Source organism: Ischnura elegans, chromosome 2 (assembly GCF_921293095.1).
Source record: "Ischnura elegans chromosome 2, ioIscEleg1.1, whole genome shotgun sequence".
NCBI lineage: Eukaryota > Metazoa > Arthropoda > Insecta > Odonata > Coenagrionidae > Ischnura > Ischnura elegans.
In genome coordinates this window covers 78,571,001-78,594,663 of record NC_060247.1, presented here as the reverse complement: position 1 = coordinate 78,594,663, position 23,663 = coordinate 78,571,001, and the positions used below count along the sequence as shown (strand labels likewise).

At 37.2% G+C, this 23,663-nt stretch overlaps 2 protein-coding genes across 2 annotated transcripts in view; both read right to left on the bottom strand.

The window, feature by feature from the left end:
- LOC124154019 (cytochrome P450 6k1-like) overlaps positions 1-10,257 on the bottom strand; it is a 32,203-nt gene extending 21,946 nt beyond the window's left edge. The window contains exon 1 of the mRNA XM_046527496.1: positions 10,112-10,257. The gene's annotated coding sequence lies outside the window, so the exon portion shown is untranslated. The remainder of the gene's footprint in view (positions 1-10,111) is intronic.
- The window catches only part of LOC124153187, a 37,419-nt gene that overhangs the window by 2,026 nt on the left and 11,730 nt on the right, over positions 1-23,663 (bottom strand). The window contains exons 5-14 of the mRNA XM_046526288.1: positions 22,621-22,837; positions 22,011-22,232; positions 21,352-21,603; positions 16,254-16,443; positions 15,837-15,932; positions 7,501-7,727; positions 3,643-3,951; positions 2,996-3,192; positions 2,243-2,459; positions 709-930 (exon numbers count right to left, since the gene is read on the bottom strand). Of these exons, the coding sequence (XP_046382244.1) occupies positions 709-930; positions 2,243-2,459; positions 2,996-3,192; positions 3,643-3,951; positions 7,501-7,727; positions 15,837-15,932; positions 16,254-16,443; positions 21,352-21,603; positions 22,011-22,232; positions 22,621-22,837 (2,149 nt within the window). The remainder of the gene's footprint in view (positions 1-708; positions 931-2,242; positions 2,460-2,995; positions 3,193-3,642; positions 3,952-7,500; positions 7,728-15,836; positions 15,933-16,253; positions 16,444-21,351; positions 21,604-22,010; positions 22,233-22,620; positions 22,838-23,663) is intronic.

Here is a 23,663-nt window from a genome sequence, read left to right as displayed (position 1 = left end):
TTTTTCTTGATTTAGACTTATTTGAGTTGGTATTAGTTTTTTTTCTTCCTTTGTGGTCCTGTATGATAACGAGATACCATTTGAACTCTATCAATTTTCATAACCACCCAAGCGATTGAGTGATGTTACATTTATTTCAGGAATCTTCTGATAATTAAAAGGTATTCTTATATTCCGAAACACTCTTGTGTGATTATTTGATCGATTCAATTGATCTTTAGAAAAACCTTCTTCATCCTTTTTGAAAAGAAAATAATCTTTCCTAACTGCCAAGTGAATCGAGCATGATTTTAGGAATAACAGTAATCTAGCTAACGGTGAAATAATGATAGGTTCAAACTCATGGATTCAATCGGTATCCTTGTTTTCCGAAATTATCCTCTGTTATTATTTATCGATACATTTGATCTTCATTGTTGAGATAGAATTTTGATCTTGGTGACTTTGAATGAAAATATTCCCTAATAAGGGAAATTAATTCAGCGTTACCAGTTTAAATCTATCTGCTCCATTTTAGGGTCCGCCAAATCCTCAAGTTCAAATTTAAGAAATATTCCGAGCGAACTTGCGGTATCCCTAGTTATATTGAGCCTTATAAACCTTCAAAATCGGTTAATCGTACACCATATTATCATCTGTCACATTACATACCGTATGTCATATTATCTCAGCCATTATGAAATGAATTTTTTCAGTGTCATTACTCACCATTTACTACCATGTCTAAGTACGGCATGCTTCGTAGAGTGTCATAATCGATCTCTCCATTGTGCTTCTTTCGCGTCTCGTCTATTTCGTTGATGAGCTTCTCCTGGCAATCGAGGTTCCTTGCGAGCTCCAACAATGCCCAATTCAGCGCCGTGGACGACGTCTCGTAGCCGGCGATGTAGAACGACAGCGCGTGCGCCACAAATGATTCTCCACCATAGTCTGCAAATGATACATGCCACAGTCACGAATATTACAAAAGAAGATCCTCAAGTCGTTCTCTAAATGCGTTGTCACCCACCACGCATTTAAATAGATTTTGCAAAAGTCGCCACTCGCGTCGCTGACGGACAAAGTGATCCGAGCTCCATGGGGAAATGAGGTTTCATTAGGGTTGTGAACCTAAATTTATGTACATTATGATGTGAAATATGGAATTCACAAATTTCAATGTTATTTCTCGCAATTACAAACATTTTACCGCAACATATTGGAATGAAATTGATCTCATTGCACTCACCACCGCGTCGCGGATATTTTTGAAGACCGATTTAAATGCAATCGAAGTGGCAGCAGTAATCAGCCTACCATGGGATGGAACGAGATATCTATGCACTTCACTTGCCTAGAGTCGTGAATAACTGAGTGAAAAATTTCAATGGCCTAATTTCATGCCATTTTCATTTTTATGTATTTGCTGTTACTTGAAATCTGCAAGTTGGGAAGGGAAACACTTTAACTTAAACTGAGATGCATATGAAGTAGCTTCATAATTCAAAAAAATTATTGGCTCCCTGCTTTTTGGGAATGCACCATCTAATAGTTAACATGAATTCAAAGTAAATTTATCGGAGAAAGGTAAGACTGTGGTTGAAGTGCTAATGTGGAGGGTAGCAGTCGGTTAAAGTTAGATAAAGTCATTGACCCTAGTTTCATAATTGTGGGGAAACAACCGTGATAATACATAAATTATTGTTATAATACATATTTTTATTTTCTTTATTTACGTACTGCTTAAAAATTCACTGGATAGGCTCATGAAGGGGACTTTTATTGAAAGTTTACTTGAAAATCATCAGGGTAGTCTTACTCGTTTTTTTGGATTAATTTTTTTTAAAGCGAGCGGCCGAAAATCGATGAGGGAATCACATATTATCATACATCGTGGCCTATTTGTATGATTTTAAACCGAACTAAGCTTTTAAAACTTCCAAACTGTTCCCCAATTAAAAAACTCATACTTATGCCAAAACCATTGGTACGAAACTTTTTCCTGCACAACAAATGTGATTCTACTAGAAACGGTTTCACGGAGACTTGCACAGCTTCCGAAAAATATAGTTATCACGATGCTGCGAGTGTCGTGTTTTGAATATTCTCCAAATGAAGTTTACTCCCAGCGGCAAATTGGGAGTCCTGCTAGGTTAATGACTTTTTAAAGGTCTCATTCAGGTCATACTGAGAATCTGGAGGGAATCATGGATGATAAGAAGTGAATCTTTATCCGTAATCCTGTTTCAAGTTTAATACTTACACTCCGCAATTATCTCTTTGTCCCCGTCAGTGTCCGCTTTGACTGGCTTTTTGTCCTCTCCAATATCATACACTCTTCCGTTGTTCTTCAGCTGAATCAGCATGTCTATGTAGTCACCCCGCTGAATATTCTTGTCCTCCCGCTCCTTGACTACACCCCGCACCAGGTGACGGAAGAAATCTGCCACATCTTTCTTGACAAACACGGATCCAGTGAACTAGAATAAAAAAAATATTTTAATCTAGATTCGATTGAAGCTATTTGCATTGTAAACATTCTAATTAAATGGCATTTTGTATATGGAATAAGATATACATTTTTTCAATCTTTTTGACGTGTCTGCATTTAAGTTGATTTTCGTGAAAACCTTAATCCTCGTTATACATGAATTTTATTAATGTATAATTAGTTTACAAGACAATTTTAGGGGTACAAGTAGATGGCAAGAACGGAAGAGGAAGGCCTCGAATGAAGTATATGGAACAGGTAAATAAGAATGTGAAGGAGGAGAAACACGTAGACGGGAAAAGATTAGCTGATAAGAGAATTGAGTGCGTCAAACCAATCTTAGGATTGTTCACCAGTGATGACGATGATGAATTAACACGTTGGGGGTGACACGTCCACCAGAAAATGTTCGCCTCATTGAAAATTTTACAGTCATGAAGAAGAAGAATACGCAAATGTGAATGGATGAAATAAGATGATGAAAACAGTTTTGCCTTACCTACTTCTTCACGGTGCTTCACTCACCTTTACTAAAGACGAAAACTGGAAAACAATCATCGTGTCCAATGCATGCCGGAAATTCCTGTCGAAAATCTTCAGTCCCATGTTGAAGAACTTATTGCCATGGTCCTCTAAGGAATTCGTTTCGATGCCGAAAGCGCAGGAGGCAATTACGTCCGTGGTATATCGAGCGGCATGGTACCTCGCGTCAATCTTTGGATCTGTTGAGTGAAGTCAAAATTAAACTGATTTAAATTCATGATTGATTCATGTAATAATACAGCCATATAAGAAAAATTCACCCTTTACAGCGCTTTTCGGTACCTCGAATTAAAGAAAATCCTTGGCCAATATGCTTACACAAATTTAAATATGTTAGATAGAAGTAAAAGCTACCAAAAGTATTAAGTGATTGCAGTTTGAGATAATCTAAAAATCTATACTTCATTACGTTTGATTTGTTATTAATTGTTCAATTATTTTAATTCTGGATTAGTTAATAATAGAATTTAAGATTACTAAGATCGAAATTTTCCCCGTTTCTGGCGGAAAAAAATTATATGATACTTTCCAGGACATCCTTCCTACCCTCCAATGCGAGGTTGGGTGGGATTAGATTCCCCACTAAACGCCTTAAGTAATTTATGGATGCCCCCAGAGAACACACCTACCTGGTCCGTTGGCTATCTTCTCTAGCACTGATGACAACTTCTTCGCCTTATCCACGACGAGCGGGTACATCATCTTCATCTTGCCTGAAGAGAACGCCGGGCTAAGTCCGGTGCGTAGGGTCTTCCATCTTGGTCCCCGCGCCATGAAGAGGGATTTCGCCATGTATGGGTCTTTTTCTGGGTGCGGATTCCCTATATGGTGCTGAAAGTTGGTCAGGGCAGTTCGGATCATGATGTCTTTGATAAGTTTCGGGTCTATGATGAGTATAGATGGCTGTAGGGCCATATAGAGGCCCACAAATGGTTTGTCTGTGAATGAAAGAGGAATACTTTACAAATAGCCATACCACGATCTCCTCATATATCAACATAATTACCCTGCGAGCCATCTCTAGGGTGTTTAGCAGGGGGTGATCAATCACCAGAATGCATATACGATTCCCACATGCACACCACAAGGTCCAAAAAAATAACGAATAATAACAAATTATACTACCACATTCATGCAAAGGCCAACTACTCATTGTAGTAATCTGTCAATAAACCAGCACACAAAACATTCTATTATGAATAAGAAGAAAATTCTGAAGCATGCCTTAAGGATTACATAATTTAGTAGGCTGCACAACAAGTCATCTAATCTATTTGTGAGTTCTAACGCTGCCGTTATAGTTTCTTATTAAATTGATCGTGGAAAAAACGGCATTCTGAATCTATCTGTTACACAGTCTAACTCTCTTACTTTGTTTATATCATCTGATCTACAGTAGTATGTTTGCGTTCGTAAGATATGACTAACTTGATCGGAAAATTTGAATTTATGTTACAATGTCATAGGTTTAGTGTATTTTTCAGTCTACTGTCTGGCAGGTGTATTTAAGAGGTCAGAAACACAAACAAGGCTACCGTAAAGGCTTTTCACGCACCTGGCGGGACTTCTCTGCACTCATATTCCAGGGACAAAAATTACTTTTGATGAAAGGAATTTTTACATTTGGTAATGTGGGTTTGCTTGGAATGATAACAAATTGAACTGTAGTAGAGGGTATACGAGTGACAAGGGAAGTGGGTAGGTTGAGGAAAGTATTTGTGCATGGAACCAATAACTCATCTATGAACCGTAGATCAACTCTCTGTATCAGGATAAGTTAAGGTAGTCTGCCAGCGCGGAGATGACTAATTTACATTTGATGATGGAGGTATACATTTCTAAATAAATTTTAGATACAAAACAGATTGACCGTGATTTGGTGATTTAAGCATAGGAAAATGATGGAATGAATGACTACTACATTTTTTTTCTGGGTAATTGTTTTTTTCCCGTCTGTTCTTTGCCTCTTTCTTAATTAGCTGCCATTTCTGTCCATCAATTTTAAGCGTATGTAATTCTAAAGTAAATGTAATTTCAGTGAGGAAATATTCGGCTGTGCCCTTTAAGTGGATTTATCGCGTAGATATGAGGGAATAAATCACATGATGAATGATTGGTTTGTGTCATTATATTGTACTCCAGCTTTTGCAAATTTAGTGTAAGACCAGAACATACATTGCGATGCTGTATAAATTATCTCTTGCAAAAAATTAACCACTATCACACGGTGCAAATTCGACTCAAGGGCCAAGGTCTGTCTGTTATACAAAGAATTTTGTCCATATTTTCCGAAAAAAAGGAGTAAGGGTATGTTTCCGATTGTCATTCAACTGTCTCCGAATTTAATTACTGCTTGCTCAGCTTTAAGATTATAAATAACGTCTTCCCCACTCAAAGAATTGTATTTAAGTGACGTTTATAATGTGGAAAAAATTGGTTAGTTTGAATTGCAGCACAGTTTACGGAATTTCACATTCGTAAGATTTTTATGTATACATCTAAGTACCATTGCATTGAGACGCTATGAGAATGCCGACTTGTTACGAAAGCTTAGATGGATTCAACATAAAAATTTCAAGGAATAACGAGGTTTTCTTCAGTAGCAACAGCGGTTATTGTCGGATAGTGCCGCAAAATCTCTCGCAGCCAGAACTATCTTAGCGTTGACTACAGCCACTATCTATTCGCAGTGAACCGAGAGTTTCTTCATGTGATGATATGGTCTATTAACTAGTTTATGGATGTTTAAATCTTAGTTTGTCTTCATCTTAGAGACAATAATTAATTAATTTGAGACGTTTTGTCTCAGTCATTAATCAATAGATCCTTCGGAATATTTGTTGAAATTTTGATTTATGCGCTGCGACGCTGTGCAAAACCCTTCCAATGAAACTGACATAAAAAAGGCCTGTTTAATGTATTCTCATGCGATTTCATCTTCATATAAATCTGACCCTTGATGGTGGAATCGTTGTGAAACAATAAAAATGTCGAAGTTTTTTTATGTAGGTACTTGATGTCTTCCCGGCTGAAATGGAAAGTCTAGGTTGCAAATTCCGGATAAATTTCAGGAGATTTTCCATTATTTACTTTTTCAAGTCGGTATGCGGTGAAAAGGAGTCTGAATGAATTATGATCATTTATTTAACTAGTATGATTGGCTACAATGAGGACTTTGTTAATACGCCATTTCGGCTTGTGTCTTAGTAATTTCAAAGGATAGTAATAATGCTTAGTAATATCGCTTTCAATACGTAGTATTATGAAATGCAAAGGTACGCAGCGTCTCGAGGCGCAAATCGTGTCATATCTTATGCTGTGTTCCTCTCCTTTTGGGTTCGCCGGCCACTCTTCCCACTCGCTACTCGGCGACTGACGTGTTGTTTTTCGCCCTCTCCATCATAGTTTATTTGTTCTAAAGCTTGTCGTGCCTGCCTTACTCGAAAAATTTTCTTATCTCTCTCTTCTTTGCATTAAGACAAAACTAGATGCGCATTTCTCCCACAGAAATGGATTCCATTTATCTCGAAACAGAAAATACGAGGTTTTGTTGGTGCCGAATGCCGCTCCTCTCATGCTGGCCCTTGCTAACTCTTCCGAACCGTTCACAGCGTTTGGAGACTCATCGTCCTCTTAACCTCGAGTATATCGTACCTTTATTACTTTGGTACGTCTAAACTCTGTAGGAAAGCGCAGATGAAATGTTAAATCTAATTGTAAGTGGTCATACATCGAGAACCTCGTATCATACTTTTACATACTTCTAAACCCTCCGAAATTATGAGAGAAAAGTCGATGAGACTGAAGTCCTGACTTTTGTGGAGTAGCACTGCTGGTTAGTGATGAAAAATTGCCCGTCGAAATTCATTTTTCGAGCAATCGATTTTTAATTGAATTGAGAAGTTCGACTTTTCAACAAAAATCTATATCTGAACCAAAAGTTCGATTAATCGAAACAACAGACGGTTCTTAAATAAACAGGTTGTAAAAAAATCATGTTATTTCATTCGAAAATCAATCAAATCACACATTTGAGTAACCGAAAAAATCAACTTAGGATACATAAATGGATTATTACCAGTAAAAATTCACAAATGCATGCATAGCAAAGTTTCACCGGGTCACCGCTTGTAACCATTCGGCCACACTAAATAAAAAAAAAGATCTACTGATTGAGATGCTTTCTATATGATCGAGATCGTGCCTTTCTAATTTTACCGGATGAAGAGATAAGTCTTTAACATGGGACGGATGACCTTCTTCTTGGCCGGTAGGGACGCTGCTGAGATAAAACGAAATGGTCAAGATCGAAGTCGGAAAATCGAGTTTTGATCGAAACTCGAATGTCATGACTCGATCTCGATTTCCTCGATATCTGACTATTAAAACTCGATTTTAGATTTTAATCGAAATCGAGTTTTTCATATACTACTCGTGGTCGACAGAATTACTTTTCCAAATTTGTCTCTCATTCTCAAAGTCCTTACCTGAGAATTCTCGGTAGATGTCGTGCATCACGTTGCCATAAGGCCGCTTGCCCATGAACACATCGGTGGCGTTACCGAAAGGGAACTTGGGCGGGATGTGGGGTATCCCTTTGCGTCGCCAATAAGATAGGCGCCAGAACGCGTACAGGATGAAGCTGGTCACGAGGATGGTCAATCCTGCAACGGAGACCTGCAGTAGTCCCCAACCGGAGACAACCATGTCTGCGTATCAGTTGTATAATCCTGTATGGGTGAAAAATAGCAGTGGACGAGATTTTTGTTTCAGCTAAGAAATGAGTCTTAAGGGTGTCCTTATGTATTACAACAAAATTTTAGAAAATTTAGGCATGCTTGGAAAAGAAAAGTACTTACAATTGAGGATAAGTGGTACAATCTTAAATACCCAGTAAAATCCCATCAATAACTTAGTAGAAGGGTTTAATGAAAGGTATCTATGTTATAATGTGAATGTTGTAAGGAGTGCGCAAGCAATTTACATATATATAAATATGATTTTGGGGACATCAAAAGCTTGCCTTCAGATCTATGGCCTTGGAATAGCAGATCTATGGCCTTGGAATAGCAATGGATTTATGGTTTTACCTGACAAAAACTTAAAAAAACTAAAAAGAAGAGTTAAAAGCGTTATACTAAAATGAATTTCTTCGATCATAAGCAGGGCAGCGAGTTGGCGCAAGTATGTTATTTTCCCAATTTAGCGTGTGAACCTTCTTATGTATCTGAAGGGAATTGGGAATTCACGGACAAAAATTAATGGGAATTAGAAAGTCATGACATGGGAGAGGACAATCCCGGCTTTGAATTCATCGGAACGTCAATATCGGAATGGCCCTCGTATCCTTTCTTATGCGCGGATAACATAAATGAATATAAATATGTCACGACCTTCAACAGGGATGCTACCAAGTTGGATTTAAAATCATGCAGAGTCATGGATATTAAAGTGATAAGCGCAATGATATTTGAGTCTTTCATTTTATCCATCGATATAACCAGTCATTAACTAAAATTTCTCTGACGTACATCTAACTAAGGATCCCAGTCGCTTATACGTCGAATTACGTCGTTACTCCTAACGCTCACATTTCTCAAGTTGGAATTCCTTTCCTTTATTTATTTTCGTTCAAATATCGTTGAATTCATGGTTTTTCTCGCTGAAAAATTATGTCTAATTTTATTTAAACTTTTTCTATTTTGCGAATCTAAATAGTCGAAGCCTTTCTTTTTCCGTAATTGCAAATAGCAAAGAGTACAATGCATGACTCTATTGAATAATTGTTGAAACTCTCTGACTTTATTTGCGTTACAAATAAATTACACGTTAAAAATGATATTTTACGTAAAATTTTAAATGATGCATCTCGTGCAAATGTAATTGTAGGTATTTGCTCCTCTCTTTTCGACTTTCGTGACTGTTTTTTTCTCCCCGATCGTAACTTCTTTTAACGTGCCATCTAGGCTTTTTGTAACTTTGAGTATTCCGATTAAGTTTAACTAACTCAGGCGTATTATAATGGAAGTTCAAAGTATTGATACAAAGGGTAGTCGCACTTTTCCACAGTTATTTAAGGCGTACGACGCATATAAGCTCACTGAGCCATCATCTGGTACAAGACCAAAAAAAGAATAAAAAATAAATATGTCGGTTGAATCACGGGGGAGAATCACGAAGGTGGTATCCTCCAACATAAAACAACATTTTTCGATGCATAAGAACTTATTTAGGATTTTCTTCCGCGTCAGATTGTTTGTAGACAACAGTTTCTCTGGCTATCCTGCCAGCGTCTTCAAGTCGAAGGTGTCGGCTGTTGGTTTCTGCCTCGCTTATATACTGTAGGCTGGATGAGAGCTGCACTTTGATTGGCTGTCTGACTGGGCGCTTCTCTCTGATTGGCTCTCTCTTTGATAACTCTTTTCCAGGCGCTGTGCAGGAAGTATCCATCTTCTCTATTGAAATTCAATGGTGTATTGGAGAAAAAGAAACTTTTAGTTAAGGAGTGCCGATACTTCCCAAGACAAATCAGGGAAGCAATAGAAATTCAAAAAACACCATTGAATTTCAATAGAGAAGATGGATACTTCCTGCACAGCGCCTGGGAAAAGAGTCATCAAAGAAAGAGCCAATCAGAGAGAAGCGCGCAGTCAGACAGCCAATCAAACTGCAGCTCTCATCCAGCCTACAGTATATAAGCGAGGCAGAAACCTGAAGACGCTGGCAGGATAGCCAGCGAAACTGTTGTATACAAACAAGCTGACGCGGAAGAAAACCCTGGAGAAATGTAGAGATCAAACCATCGCCGCGGAAACCTACGTTCTAACAACTCATTTAGGATTGTTACACTGTTCCTTTTTTCTGCTTTTGAGATAATCAGATCTTCAACCACATGTTGACTCCGTGAGCGAAATGCGTCGTAGGCATTACACACTTGTGGAAAACGGCAATTACCTTTTATTTCAATATCCGACAATTCCAAAGAGAATTCGGGGGTTGACGAATGAACTTCATCTTATATCAAAGCAATTTAATTCCTTGGGCTTGGTATAATTTTATGAAAACAGTGGTAATACTTAAGCGGTGAATTATTCTTACCGTTAACTGCGTACTATCGTCCTCTAGCGTCCTTGTGTCCTTCCTTGATTCGGAGGAAAGCCATTTACTGCAGTATAGTTCTCTCGGGCAGATATCTCGTCATGGAAACCAGTCCGTATCTCTCGGTTGCGTGAAGAGAAATGCTGCGTGAAAATCTTTTCCGATTTCTCGTAAACACGTTGGCCATTTAGATACGACATTCGCCCAAGGCCGCATTAGAGTCTCAATGAAATTAACCCGTAAACGCCTAGCGGTACCAAATGGTACCAGCTGGTAGTGCAGTGGTAAACGTAACTTTTTTGTCATTTATCGTAATTTGTTAGGGTTTTTGAGAGTTTTAAATTAATAAAAATATTTACATTAAAAATTTTCCGAAAAGTTTACTATTTTAAAGCTGTAATTAACGCATTTAGAGCCGTTTTTAAAAGTGAGAATTATCAACTAGTCCAAAAAAAACGGAATTTTTAGAGCAAGCATTTCAATTTTCTTTACTTACGCCTTATATACCGTTAATATAAAAGTTTTATTATGTAATTATGATTGTTATAACATTTTTATACCTTATAAAGTATGGTTATTTGATGTGAGCCTAATATTTATGATGCAAAATATTTTGGTGGTACCATATGGTACCGAAAGGCGTAACTACTAGTGGCAAAAGCATAAATTTTGCACCTTATGACTCAGAATGTCATTGAAATTTAGTTACATGATTACCACAAAAATCGCACAAACTTTTTAATTCAGGCGTTACCGGGTTAAAAATACTCCAGTAGGGTAAGGGTGCGAGCATCATAAGTCGTTTACATCGCCGTCGGGAAGAGTTCATAATCATGGAATAAGAATTGATGCTTTCCCAGCGAATAATGTGGGTAAATTGCTCACGGTATTCCCATCGGGTTAAATACCACATTTTAACCGATTTAGGATGTATTTCATGCATGCAGAAATATCACTTCTGTAACTTCTACATCCACTAAAAGAATTCAATCTGCATTAATTGAATTATGTCAGTCCCAATATTATTTTAAGTCAAGATCCAATTGAATGATGAAGCGAGGAAGTAGTGATTGTCCATATCTTTTCTAAAGATGATTATTATATCGGGATTCCTACCGGGTTAAATACTCCATTTTAATCAAAGTTTCGAGTCTTGACAATTATTCTCTTCCCCGACAATTCTTTAGCTCCTTACCATTTTTCTAATTTTCTACCTGCTAGAAGGCGCAAAATTACTTTCTCACTCGGAAAATAGGATGCATGTATTTTGTCAAATAATATGCGGAGCATCCCAATAAAGTCGTCAACTGCGGTTTGTACGTCAAAATGAGCATAGGATTTTTTCTCATTTAAACGGAAAGAATTTTGCCGCGTAGGAGGTAGTACTTGTATCTATGGACCTCGTTATCAATCAAGAAAAGGAATGGCAATGCCGATGAGCCCCTAAACATAGTTCGAAACGTCGTAAAAATGCAATTTTAACCCGGTGGAACAGTTTATAATTATTTATGGAAAATACACGGACATCCCTTCTTTCTCGTTTCATATTTCAGTGGAATCTTGGTTTATAAATAAAATTGGGACCAGTATAATTCAATTAATATTGAATGAAATCTTATTGTGGATATAGAAGTTTCAGAGATGATATGTGTAGCTTGTATGCAATGCATCCTGAAGGTAGTAACTCACATTTTCATAGCAGGTATTGAGTTTTCATCGTCTGAGGATAATGTTTTGATTACTGAAATTTTTCTGAGTACGTGCAAAGGTGATCCTTGGATAAGAATTAATCCTGTCCTTTAAGCGTCGTCCTAGTACGCTGAATACTGCGTAATGGTTCTTTTCTACAAAGAATATATTAAATAGCTGCAAGAAGTTGCCAGTAAATTTAGAATTAAAAATAATAGCTAGAATCTTCTCGTTGAAACACCGGAACACCCAAAAAATGAAAAAAAATCATCATCATTAGTCAACAATCCTAAGATTGGTTTGACGCAGCTCTCCCATCCGCTAGCCTTTTCAAAGCGACATATTTCTTCTCTTTTATATCCTTTATTACACATTCTATGGACAAACGCAACAGTCCTTTGTTGAAAACTTATATTTATAATAACATGTACTGTAAAAGGTTGCTGAAGTATGTTGTACCTCATACCTTTAATTGTAAGGCAAAGGCTTTATGTAATCTCAAATCTTTGGCCGACATTAAAAGAAAAGTGAAATATTGGTTAATAAGTGATATTGTGAACTTGTAATTTCTTTATTTTAATCTGAAATGTACAAAATATATTAAATTATCATAGTTTTTTTTAAAAGCCCCTAAAGTTGAAGTTGAAACTTGTAATATAAATGCTATGCTCTCAATGTGCTACATGCTGTATTGAATAACTGGAACCTTCTGACAAGCCATATGGCTTAGAAGGACCAAGTTTGTATATGCAAATAAAGGCAATATCGTTATAACTTGTCCTATGTAACCCATTCGGGGCCGTTCCTTGCCCTTCTTCCCTTCCATCTGCTCTTCTACGATTGTTTTCATCAGTCCATCATTCTTCATAATGTGGTCAACTGAGTTGTCCCGTCTTCTTCTCCTTAGGGCGCTGTACCTTCTTATGTGATGATCTTTAAATGAAGTGTCAATCGATCTGAATTGAAGCCTTATTGTTCTTTTACGCTCCAACCAGTATCTTGCTGTGAGAATAAAAGTTCACTTTAAGATGTTAACAAAGCTTTTTTGGAATCACTAGTTGAATCACTATCACTAGAAGATATATCCATTTAATGGACTGATGCTTGTCCTCTCCACTAATTCATAAATTTTATAATAGCAGTAAAAACGGTTAGAAGCTCAATGTTATGGGTCATGGTGTGTCGTTCCGAGACCCCTGGCGTGCGTCGGATTTTATCTTATCGGATGCAAATAATGCAAACGGCAGAAAGGAGCAAACGGAGACCTTTACGAGGAGTTTGTGTTCAGTGGAATCGAAGGCCAGCGTTATCTGTGTTGCCAAAGCGTTTGTAAACTGTGGTGTCTCTTTTAAAAGAGGGGAATTTCATGGTCACCATTGCTGTGTGAAATCGAATTAAATGTGACTTAATCTTTACTTCAATCGGAGTTGAATGTAATAAGGCTGTCTTACTCTTTCCTTCAATAGGAACATTATTGTTTTTTATTTGTAATATCAATGTATCCTTTGGAGATTTTCATTCCCATTTGTCTGCTTTTTTGCTATCATTGTTGAAATTCTCATGTTACGAGGGTCGTTCAGTAAGTGTTTAGAAAAAGTATAAAAACAAATTATATTGGGTCAAATATTTTATATTTCTCATTATTGTCTTCTTTCAGCCATATGAATCTGTGTAAGCATTTTTCCAAGCATTTTAAGCCGTCCAAAAAGTAAAAGTACTCCTTAGACGTAAACCCTTGTCCGCAAAGCCATTTCCTCAGGTTGTGAAATTAGAAAAAGTCACCGGTGGCTAAATCTGAACTTTTTAATGAATTGCGAATACGGTGAATTTTTTAATGATTGAAACTGTAATTCTGTAATTTTGGCAATTGACTCTGAACAGGTGTGCAACCGTGCATTGTCTTGTGGAATGAAGAAATTTTTCTGCTTCAAATGACGGCACTTTTCTTGATTTTTACCATCAATTGGACCAATAAAGATAAGTTATACTCTCCTTTCATTGTTTTTCCCTTTTCCAATTAATCGATGCAAATAATTCGGCATACATACCAAAATATCGTTGCCATGACTTGATCGGTCCATTTCAACATCCTCGCCTGCTTTGGAGCCCGTTCACATTCAAAATGACATTGTTTTACCTGTTATTTTGTCTTTGTAGTGTAGTGATGAATCCATATTTCATCAAAAGTTATGCATCACGTGGAAAGTTCTCCGGATTACAGCGGGAAAGCGCCCAAATAACCCCGGAGTTGATCACACGATTTTGTTTATTCTCCACGGTGAGCAAACGAGGCAGCGATATTCCCAATATATTTTCACACCCAATTTTTCGAGCAAACTTAGATATCGATATGCTTTTGGCCTAACTATATTGCGCACTTTGATTCGTCTATCAACTAAAACCATATCGTGGATTTTGTCAATCATTTCTGAGGTAGACACTTCCACAGCGGCGTCCGGAACTGTGTTCATTTTTTTAATCTACGGCCAAGTTTTAATTCATTTATCCAATTATAAATAGTTGCAAACACAAGAGCAGATGTGAAATGAATTTCATACAGTTAAGCTTTGATTCATTTCAGCGTTGACCCTCTTAAAAACATGTTTTTGATCACCGCACGAAACTCGCTTTTATCGATCTTTAACAAATGAAAGTTGTTTACTACAATCGGCAACAAAAATGAAACTATGGCATGAATAAAGATATAAATCTAACTTCCAACTAGCCAAGAGTGCTGCTTATTGTTAAAAATAAAATTTTGATATTACGAGTGCAATCTCTTGGAAATTCTAGGGACTTATTGAACGATCCTCGTATTACATCCTTATCCGCTATAATTTCTGATTTCATGAAAGTTTATGCCGTGAGATCAGGAATTTTTCCGTTTTAAATATTCTTAGCCCAGTATATTACTACCTCGAAAATCATAGTAACCAGAAAAAAATTCTTTTTTCCGGCGTTGCAGGTAAAAATCACGTCAGTTAGCAATGTATCACTCAGTTAATAATAGTGTCTTTAAAGTAGGATAACTGAAAATGATTTACAAAATTTGGTGATGGTGGCTCTGAAGCAGTGGCGGATGCAGATGCCCCCCCTTGTGGGTCCGCCGGTATTGCCGAACATTGCGAAACCACAATTGTAACTATTTTATATCATTGTCTTTTACATGTGTATAATCACTTTGAATAAAAGTTTCTAATACTCTGCCTGTGAATTGATCATTTTTTATTATGATAAAAGTAAAGATAACTCAAGATATATTTTGTGCCCCCCTTGAGTTTTTTCTGTATCCACTACTGCTCTGAACACAAAGAAGAAAAGCCAGTAAAGTAAAAAAAGATAAATAAAGGGATTATCTTTTATTTTCACATAAATTAAAAAAAACATTTTCTTCTTAATTTTATGCCTCAAATATATTTGGAATCAACCGTTTATAATTGAGTGTTTCTCTAAATTAAGTGATACAGTGGCGCTGAGAATTGTCATTCCATTGGTCTGCAATTTACTTTTCACGTTAAGTTATTAATATTGTTTTACTATGACTATTTTAATAGTGAGATTTATCAGAATACTTAAAATTCACACGATTAAAAGTGTATTTATTTAGCTACGTCACCAATTTATAAACTCACCTGACGTCTAAGCGTGTTCTGTGAATATTGCCGGATGCTCTGGACAACTTATGTCTTCGAATGATTTGCCTGCTGGTAAATGGCAGGCAAATGTATCCAAGGGTCCGGAAACAGGGCATTCGGATTCAACAGATTCGCGGCCAATCATATGTATAATCACTTTGAAATCACTTCGCTCGGCTCAAAACTTCTGCAGTTTAAAAATGGAGCGTTTTCGACCTAAACTGGTCGTCATCTATTGGGTCCTGATCTAGGCCTCGGGGCTCTCTGTGAAGCTTATGAGTTAGAAAAGTTTTTACAAGGGTAGGTTACCGGCCTGTCGCACAACCCCCAACCTGGAGGACCAGTGGGCTACACTTGGTCTGTCCCCTACCCTTCGACCTGTCTGACTTTGTTGGCCTTACCAGAAGCATACGCTCCCCCCAGCATAGCTCTCCGGGTCTTTGGGGCACTCAAACCTCTCCATCACAATAAGGTGGTAGCCCATGGAGAGGTTCGACCTAAAAATCATTCGTAATTTTGGTTACTGTTGACATTAGCTTTCCAGTGTTAAAATTTCGTGACACGATTTTTATCCTCCCTGTATAATATCAGTGTATAAATGTGGCTAAAGCAGAGTTCTCTGACAACCTCGTAATAGTCCATGCAAGGTACTAATAAGAAACATTGTCACTTGCTGCTTGTTAAGATAATTATTAAATTTTATTTCATATATATATTTTTATACATGCTGAACCCCGCCCAATCATTTCCGAAGAAGAAAAGCACTTACGTCGCTGCGAAAACTTTTTATTTATATAATATCTGATTAAATGAATCATTTTTCACGGCATGTCGTTGTTTTCCTCCTGTGTACGGTCATCAAGAGACCTTCATCCGGAGAGAGCAGGAAGGAGTTTATATCGAGAGGGAGCTCCTTCAATTCCCTCAGTTTGTCTGGAACTTCGAAACGCACCTTGGAGAGAATGCTGACCAATCCGGATTTGATCTGCATCTGAGCGAATCTCATTCCTGTAAAGGATAGAAATTGAAATTAAAAGTTTGAAGTCATCATCATCATCACCATCACCGGTCAACAATCAACCTAAGATTGGCGCATCTCTCCGGTTTCTCGTGATTCTCGTATAAGCTAATCTTTTCACACCTACGTATTTCTTTTCTTTCACATCCTTTTTTACCAGTTCCATGTATTTGGCTCGAGGTTTTCCTTTTCCAATATTATCTTCTAGAGGTACTTTCCGTCGAGCTGATGTACTAAGAAAAATACTGAGGATTAATGGAAAAACATCGATCTTGCTGCGTAGTTTCATTAAACTGACAATCGAAAACAAAAAGAATATGGTTTTACATATTTTTATGCGTAATGTTCTTTGTGAATGCGGGAAAATAATGAAAAGAAAAATTTAAAGAGTTCCTTTTGGGTATCGAATTTTGCGGCCGAGGGGTGAAGGAACTCATCCTAATAACTACTAAATATATCTTCTTTTTCCAGTAATGAGTGGGTTCAGCTGACAATCAGTGTGATAAATGTAGTACGGAGGCAAATTATGATTATAAAATTGGAATATTATAAGTTTCTATTGCAAAAAGATTGCGAAATAAATCATCAAAAAAATACTTCACCACTTAAAGTATGTGTCTCATTTCATTTAGTAGCAACCGAAAGTAAAATGGTAGAAGTAAAGACGAGAATAAGTTTAGAACTGTAGTTGACAGTGAAAAAAGTTTTGTATAGGGAGGCAATGATGGCTGGTCCCTCATTCTGGGCTGCTGATTAATAATTAAGGGCATAAAGTGAAGCGTCGCGTTACGTAGCCCACAATTATAGACTCTGTGGATGGAGATGGGAGCTGGATGAGTATGTTTGTATGTGGTAAACGGTAAAGAAAGTACGTAAAGAACGTACGTTACGTACGAAAAGGCAAACGAAGTCGTCAAAGTTATAGTGGGAAGAGATCTTTGGATAAGATAAGGATAAAACCGATTAGGTGAGCGGGGGAAATATTGAGGGCCAAGGAAATGCGACGAGTAAATAACTGTTTGTCTAAATATTACAGCACTGTTCACGATAACTATGTCTTGTATAACTTGGATTATCATGATTCTCACGATCGGGTGACATGAGAACCTCCTACCAGGTTTTTCTTCACCCTCTATATTATTTCTACTGTATAGATACCTTTTTCTCAGCTAATACGCAACCAAACTCTACAAATGAGGTACCAAAATGCACAGAATTTATCATAGAACATGCGATGGCATATCTTACTTTATAAATATTGCTATTGTGTCCTAAAATAGGTTTTTAAATAATAAAAAAAAACAAAAACCGGTAAATATTCCTGACGTTAACGGCGCCCGAACTGATAAATTTGTTCATTTGCAACAATATCTCGCATTCTTTAAATAACTTTTATCAAAATGCGGCTGATTCCACATTCAAGTCTCCTGTTGATACGTAAGTATGAGTCATCATGTGCGTTTAACCCTTAGGTGCACGCGCCTGCAAGTATAGCGCCAGTGCACGCTAGCGGGGATTTTGCCGCACTTTTACATTTTTGATTTTCCCAAGTATAAATTCAAATTTGAGGGTATTTTAACGTATTTAGGTTAACTTCTAATAAATAAAAGCACTTAAAATATTTTTCTCATTCATTTATAAACTAAAATATCACATAATTATATGCAAATTTCTTGAAAAATACTTCGACTAATTTTTCTAAAGGAATTGTAGACGGCAATCTAGACAAAAGGAAATCTGGAATAAAGTCAAAAAAACACACACAAAAAAGGAAATGTATATGCTAAATCGTTAATGCAATAATTAAAATTTTAAAAATAACAAACTATACAAGCAAAATTAATTTTTCAATTTTTCATCCTTATTGGCCATCACTGCCTCTGAAATGACATTTGTGACATTTTTTGACGCAGATGGAATGATTATTGCATATTAATAGAAAACATTCGTATATTTACCGTATTATAGTTTTTAAATTTTTTACTTGTAAAGCAACGACCCACCCTACGTTGACGTTCATATGCAGAAGCAGATAATTCAGGAATTTTCCCAAGTCTCATTGCTAGAAAAGCCTATGTGTTAGCTGGAAGATTACCTTTTTTCACCCTGGACTTGAAATGTTTATCTGCAAGGCTAAATGCGAGAGCTTCCATGAACTCCATTCTTGGTCTTCGATGGATTTTTTTTTCAAAATTCTTAGCTACAGAAATCACGTGGCCGCTAAGAGTAGCAATAAAAAAAAACCGGAGAAATAGTGATAGAGGTCACCTTCGTGTTCGCCTTGAGGGGGAGTAATTTACACACTTCTGGTCCACAGAATCGACACCTCCCTTGGTTGAGTTGTAGTTCAGTATCATTTCAGGTTTTTGCGGTTCATTTTTATGTCCTCTTTGTAGTGTAACGTAGAAATCACTTCAAAATAATTTCACATTTGTTTCATTTAGTGCAGTACGAAACAAGAGTGCAGGTATCCTGGAAACGAAGAAATGAAGTTGCAGCCTATCGAATTTTTCAGGGTAGAAACTCTCTGTGGGTTTAAGGATTTTTTCACGGTACCTAATAAAGTTAGATCATTTTCTAGCAAATAAATGGCTAAATCAAGACTTGAATAGTAATGCTTGGCTGTTATTTTCCCATTCGAATTCATGAATTCCCGTTGCTATCCCAAACGCTGTTCTGTAAATCATCAGGCCTGTTCCATCTGTTTTAAAAGCTCTTCTAGCATCTCCCTTTCAACTTTTATTTACAAAGAGAGTGTATTTAATTCCAAATAAAGGTATTATTTCTATACGAGAAGTAATGATGCAATCTCTGATTCTCGAGTACACATGAGATAACAGTTTTCCTTCAATATACAAGTTGGTATTCTCGACATTTTTTTCAATCACGTACAGTAAAATCGTTTTCGGCAACAATTCGAGTGCAGTTGCGGCATTCTTAGGAAATGATGTTGGCCCTGGTGAAATATGAACAATGTATTTAGCTTTTGTTTGGGTGTTTGCAAATTGTATCTAAGAGTTCAGCCAAAAAGTTTCACCGTTTTTCGTTGATCTAGACAAACGTTGAAACGATGTTGGCGGCTAACAATATTATTATCATCAGACTGCTAACTCTCGCTGGAATGTAATTCGTCTTTAAAAAAATTCTTCCTCCCCTTCACTTTCATGTGAGAAATCAAAAAAATATTTTCCGTATCGTGGTTTACCTGCCCTTCCCTCCCTTCTTCATTATCAAGCTTTTGAAGCACTCGTTATAGCTCAACAGGGTGATAAATACGTACTGACCTTGGAATATCATATACTCAGCATTAGTCATCACCGGCTCGATTTGTTCAAAATTCTATAAAATCATTCATCAAATCATGCAATTTATGTCCATAAGGAGGTTACGATTCCTGAATCTTGATATAATGCCTTTACAGCATTATGTTCTTTTCCCGCAGGTAGAAACAAAAAGTGCCGACCCTTGGTCTTCAAACTCCAATGTATAATACATTATAATAAACGTGCATCACTTATTTTTCGGTCACCAGTTAAGTGTATGCAGTGCATTTTTACATAAATGTAATGCATATTTGAGTATGTAGACGAAATTGTTAAATTACGATATCTGGTTTGAGGTTGACATAAATTATACAAATAATAATAGTAAAGAAATGATAATGCGAATGCTTACAAAAAATACAATAAATACGAGACAACATATTAACATAGTATTGCAAAAGGATTATGCTTCCAAGTTTCCACGGTGACGACAGATTATCAGTAGTTCCTTAGTATCGTGTGACCGCCATCTAGCGGCAAATCGCCCAAAGTTACGTCGTTCTAACTTTGTAAGATCCTAACGCAATAGTTGGTCGTCACATGGAGGCAAACATATGTTCTTTGTGGAGGGAAAAGTACAGAAATAGAATAACAAAGTATGCCACAAGTGATCCATTCACAGTAAACGCGCTATTTCGAATTTTTGAAAAATGCGGCAAAATCCCCGCTTAGCGTGCACCTAAGGGTTAACAGAGGATAGTGTAATTACTTCCAATGTTGTGTTTGAGAGGTCCTCTGACCTCAATTTGTACATGAAAATTCCAATTAAATTTGTACATAAGACCCTGCCTTTTTTTCTACATTTTAAAATTAGAAACGCGCCTATCCCTCTGTGGACCTGCATTGAAAAGAGCGGGGGAAGCCCGCTGGGAGCGGGCGCTGCACGCTCGTATACCTACTATTTGATGAAATGAATCATTGTTCACGACAAGGATTTGTTCTTCAAAACACAATCACTAAAATCATTGGATTGCTGATTGTGTTTTCATAACGCGCGTCAATCGTGAGATCGATCTCAGAAGGTTTTTGACGTTTTAGGATCATTGGTAGGCGTTACTTTTTTTCTTGCGAAATTATAGAATAACGGGAAAGTCAGCTTTAATTGCGTCCAGCCGAGTCGCTTCAATTTGAGTTGCTATGAACCAGCAGAAAGAACTCTCAAGTACCCAACTTCAAAGTCACGCCAGGTCAAGTTATTGTGAACGTGGCTGAAGAACATACGTGTGAATCGGGTAGGTGTGGTGGCTAGAGTGTTGACTTCCCATCCCGTGGGCTCGGGTTCAAATTCCGGCGGTGGCAGACAATTTTTAGGGACTGCCCGATCCCTGCTTGGATAATTAATGTTAAGGAAATTTCAAGTGCAACACTCCGTCCGTCGGTTGGAAAGTTAAGCCGTGATCCCCTTGGCTTCTTTCGTTAAGAGCAGCGTAATGCCGGCGCCAGGTTTCTCTCCACCCTTCCTTACCTACCCTACCTTCGTGGCGCGAAGACCACAGCTGTTGGTCGCCGCCTCCAAATACCATACCGTTGTAAGTTATGAGGATTGAGTGCAATCGAAATGCAATGGGCACCCACCTATGCATGTCCTCGGTCCTTCTCCGAACGGCATGTAAGTGCACTTCGGCCGACTGTCTTTGGTGTCCTCGCCGAATCGCTCCGGATCGAATCGATATGGGTCGTCATAGTACTTTGTATCGTAGTGAATTCCGAGTACAGGAACTAGTACGTGCATGCCCTTGGGAATAAAAAGGTTGTACTCTGTGTTGCGGTACTCCTCCGTACAGTACCTATCCAGCACGGCAAGGGTGGGATATTTCCTCAGCGTCTCTGCGAAAAGTAGAATTATATGCAAACTGTAAAGACACCAGACGATCTGATGAAATATTAAACAAAATTCATTGATAAACAGATGTCAAGATTTACTGAATTAAAGGGTAATTATGTTTGTTTGAAATATAGTTATGATTGAAAAATTGTAGTTAGTATGAACACAGGAGTTAATTTTTTCCTGTGATTGTGTAAGTGATATTGAATTGTACCAATTTGTACCAATTGTACCTAGACGGTATAACAATTAGCCATAAATGTGATCTAGTATGCATAAAATTATTATTTCTCCATGTATAAGCTGTCAGCGACATCAATTTAAGTTGAATGTTTAGCCATATCGTGGTTAGCTATCGTTAGGATCAGATACCATACAAATATACTCGTTTATTTAACTTTTCACTCACCGTTTACCACTTTGTCCAAGTAGGGCATGCTCCGTAGTGTATCGTAGTCAATATCGCCATTGTTTTTCTTCAGCGTCTCGTCTATTTCATTGATGAGCTTCTCCTGGCAATCCGGATTCCTTGCCAGCTCAAGTAAAGCAAAATTCAGTGCTGTGGACGACGTCTCATAACCGGCGATGTAGAAAATCAACGCATGCGCTACGAGTGAATCTCCGCCGAAATCTGCAATAGTATTTTGGTTTATCTAAGGTTATTATTTTCCAAAGTATGTAATTTCAGCATTAATGTGTTGGATGTGGCTTTTCCATGGAATAATATTGCAAATTTCATATTGAATTTTACCAAGTTTTTACTTCACATATATATTTTTTGTATGCATTATTATGATAAAAATTTCAAATGCTAAATATGCACAGAAGACTGAAAGAATTCAATTCGTAACAAAATGTTTTGATTGATCGGAATCGGATAAGTATGTCATTCCTCCACGCTAATATTCTGAAATTTCATTTTTAAATGATATCATGTCTTCAAAGTTGGATGTCTAGCATTTTGATTTGGATAAAGCCCGGTGGATTAATTGGTTTCAATGCGGATAGTTGGTACCTACGCTTGTCTATTTTTGTCTTGTCTCCATTGGCTTGTGTTCGGGCGTTTTTATTTTCGTCTCCAACTTCGTACACTTTCCCATTGTTCTTCAGTTGTATCAGCATGTCCATGTAATCACCCCGCTGAATTTTCTTTTCCTCCCGCTCCTTTACCACACCCCACACCAGGTGGCGGAAGAAATCTGCCACGTCTTTCTTGACAAACACGGATCCAACGATCTGAAATAGTGATACTTTTGAAGGAATATTGTTTCAACGTTATGAAAAGAATAGTTACAGACCACGAGGAATATGGTTAATACATGCTACTCAATATTCAAATAGTTGTGTAATATGTGACCGAAATATTTTGAATTTACGTACAATGACATTATTTCTGTAGCTCACCAAACATATTACGGCGCTTATTGTGACGCTGTTTATACCGCTTTGGAAATCAAACCGGGAAAAAATGAATAAACAAATGTGTAAATAAACATGCGAATCTCTTTTCGAATTCTAACCACGGCATAAATCTAAAAATTTCGTGAATATTCTTCAATATTCCTAATATACATTCGTTATTCACGTTTCGTTTAAGATAGTTTTTAAGGTGAATAACGAATTACATGCGGTATTTGGAACACTAAAAGTACGTTGTAGACGCATAGGAATCTTTTCGCTGTGTAAGGGCATTATATAGAAACTAACGTTATTTCCCTATAAGTAATGTACCTATTCAATGACAGAGTAGTCAACCATTAATTACTAAGGAATAATTTTTGGAGTAACTCGTGTGTCCATTCGCATGCAAGAAAACTTATGCTGAAGAGAGAATATTCAACAGTCTAAAAATTAGAGTTCATTTTGAAAATTTTTGCTTTTATTAGCCCCACAAGTCATATCAAGTTTTAGATTTGGCATATCGAAATTATAGTTTGTCTCACTTGAAATTCTGTAGATGTGTCCTTGAAAGGGGCCACAGCCTTATTTAAGTCATTTCGGTATGAAAAGTAGGGCGAGTCAGGTGATAAATATTTCATTTGGCAGTGGTACTTCGATATAT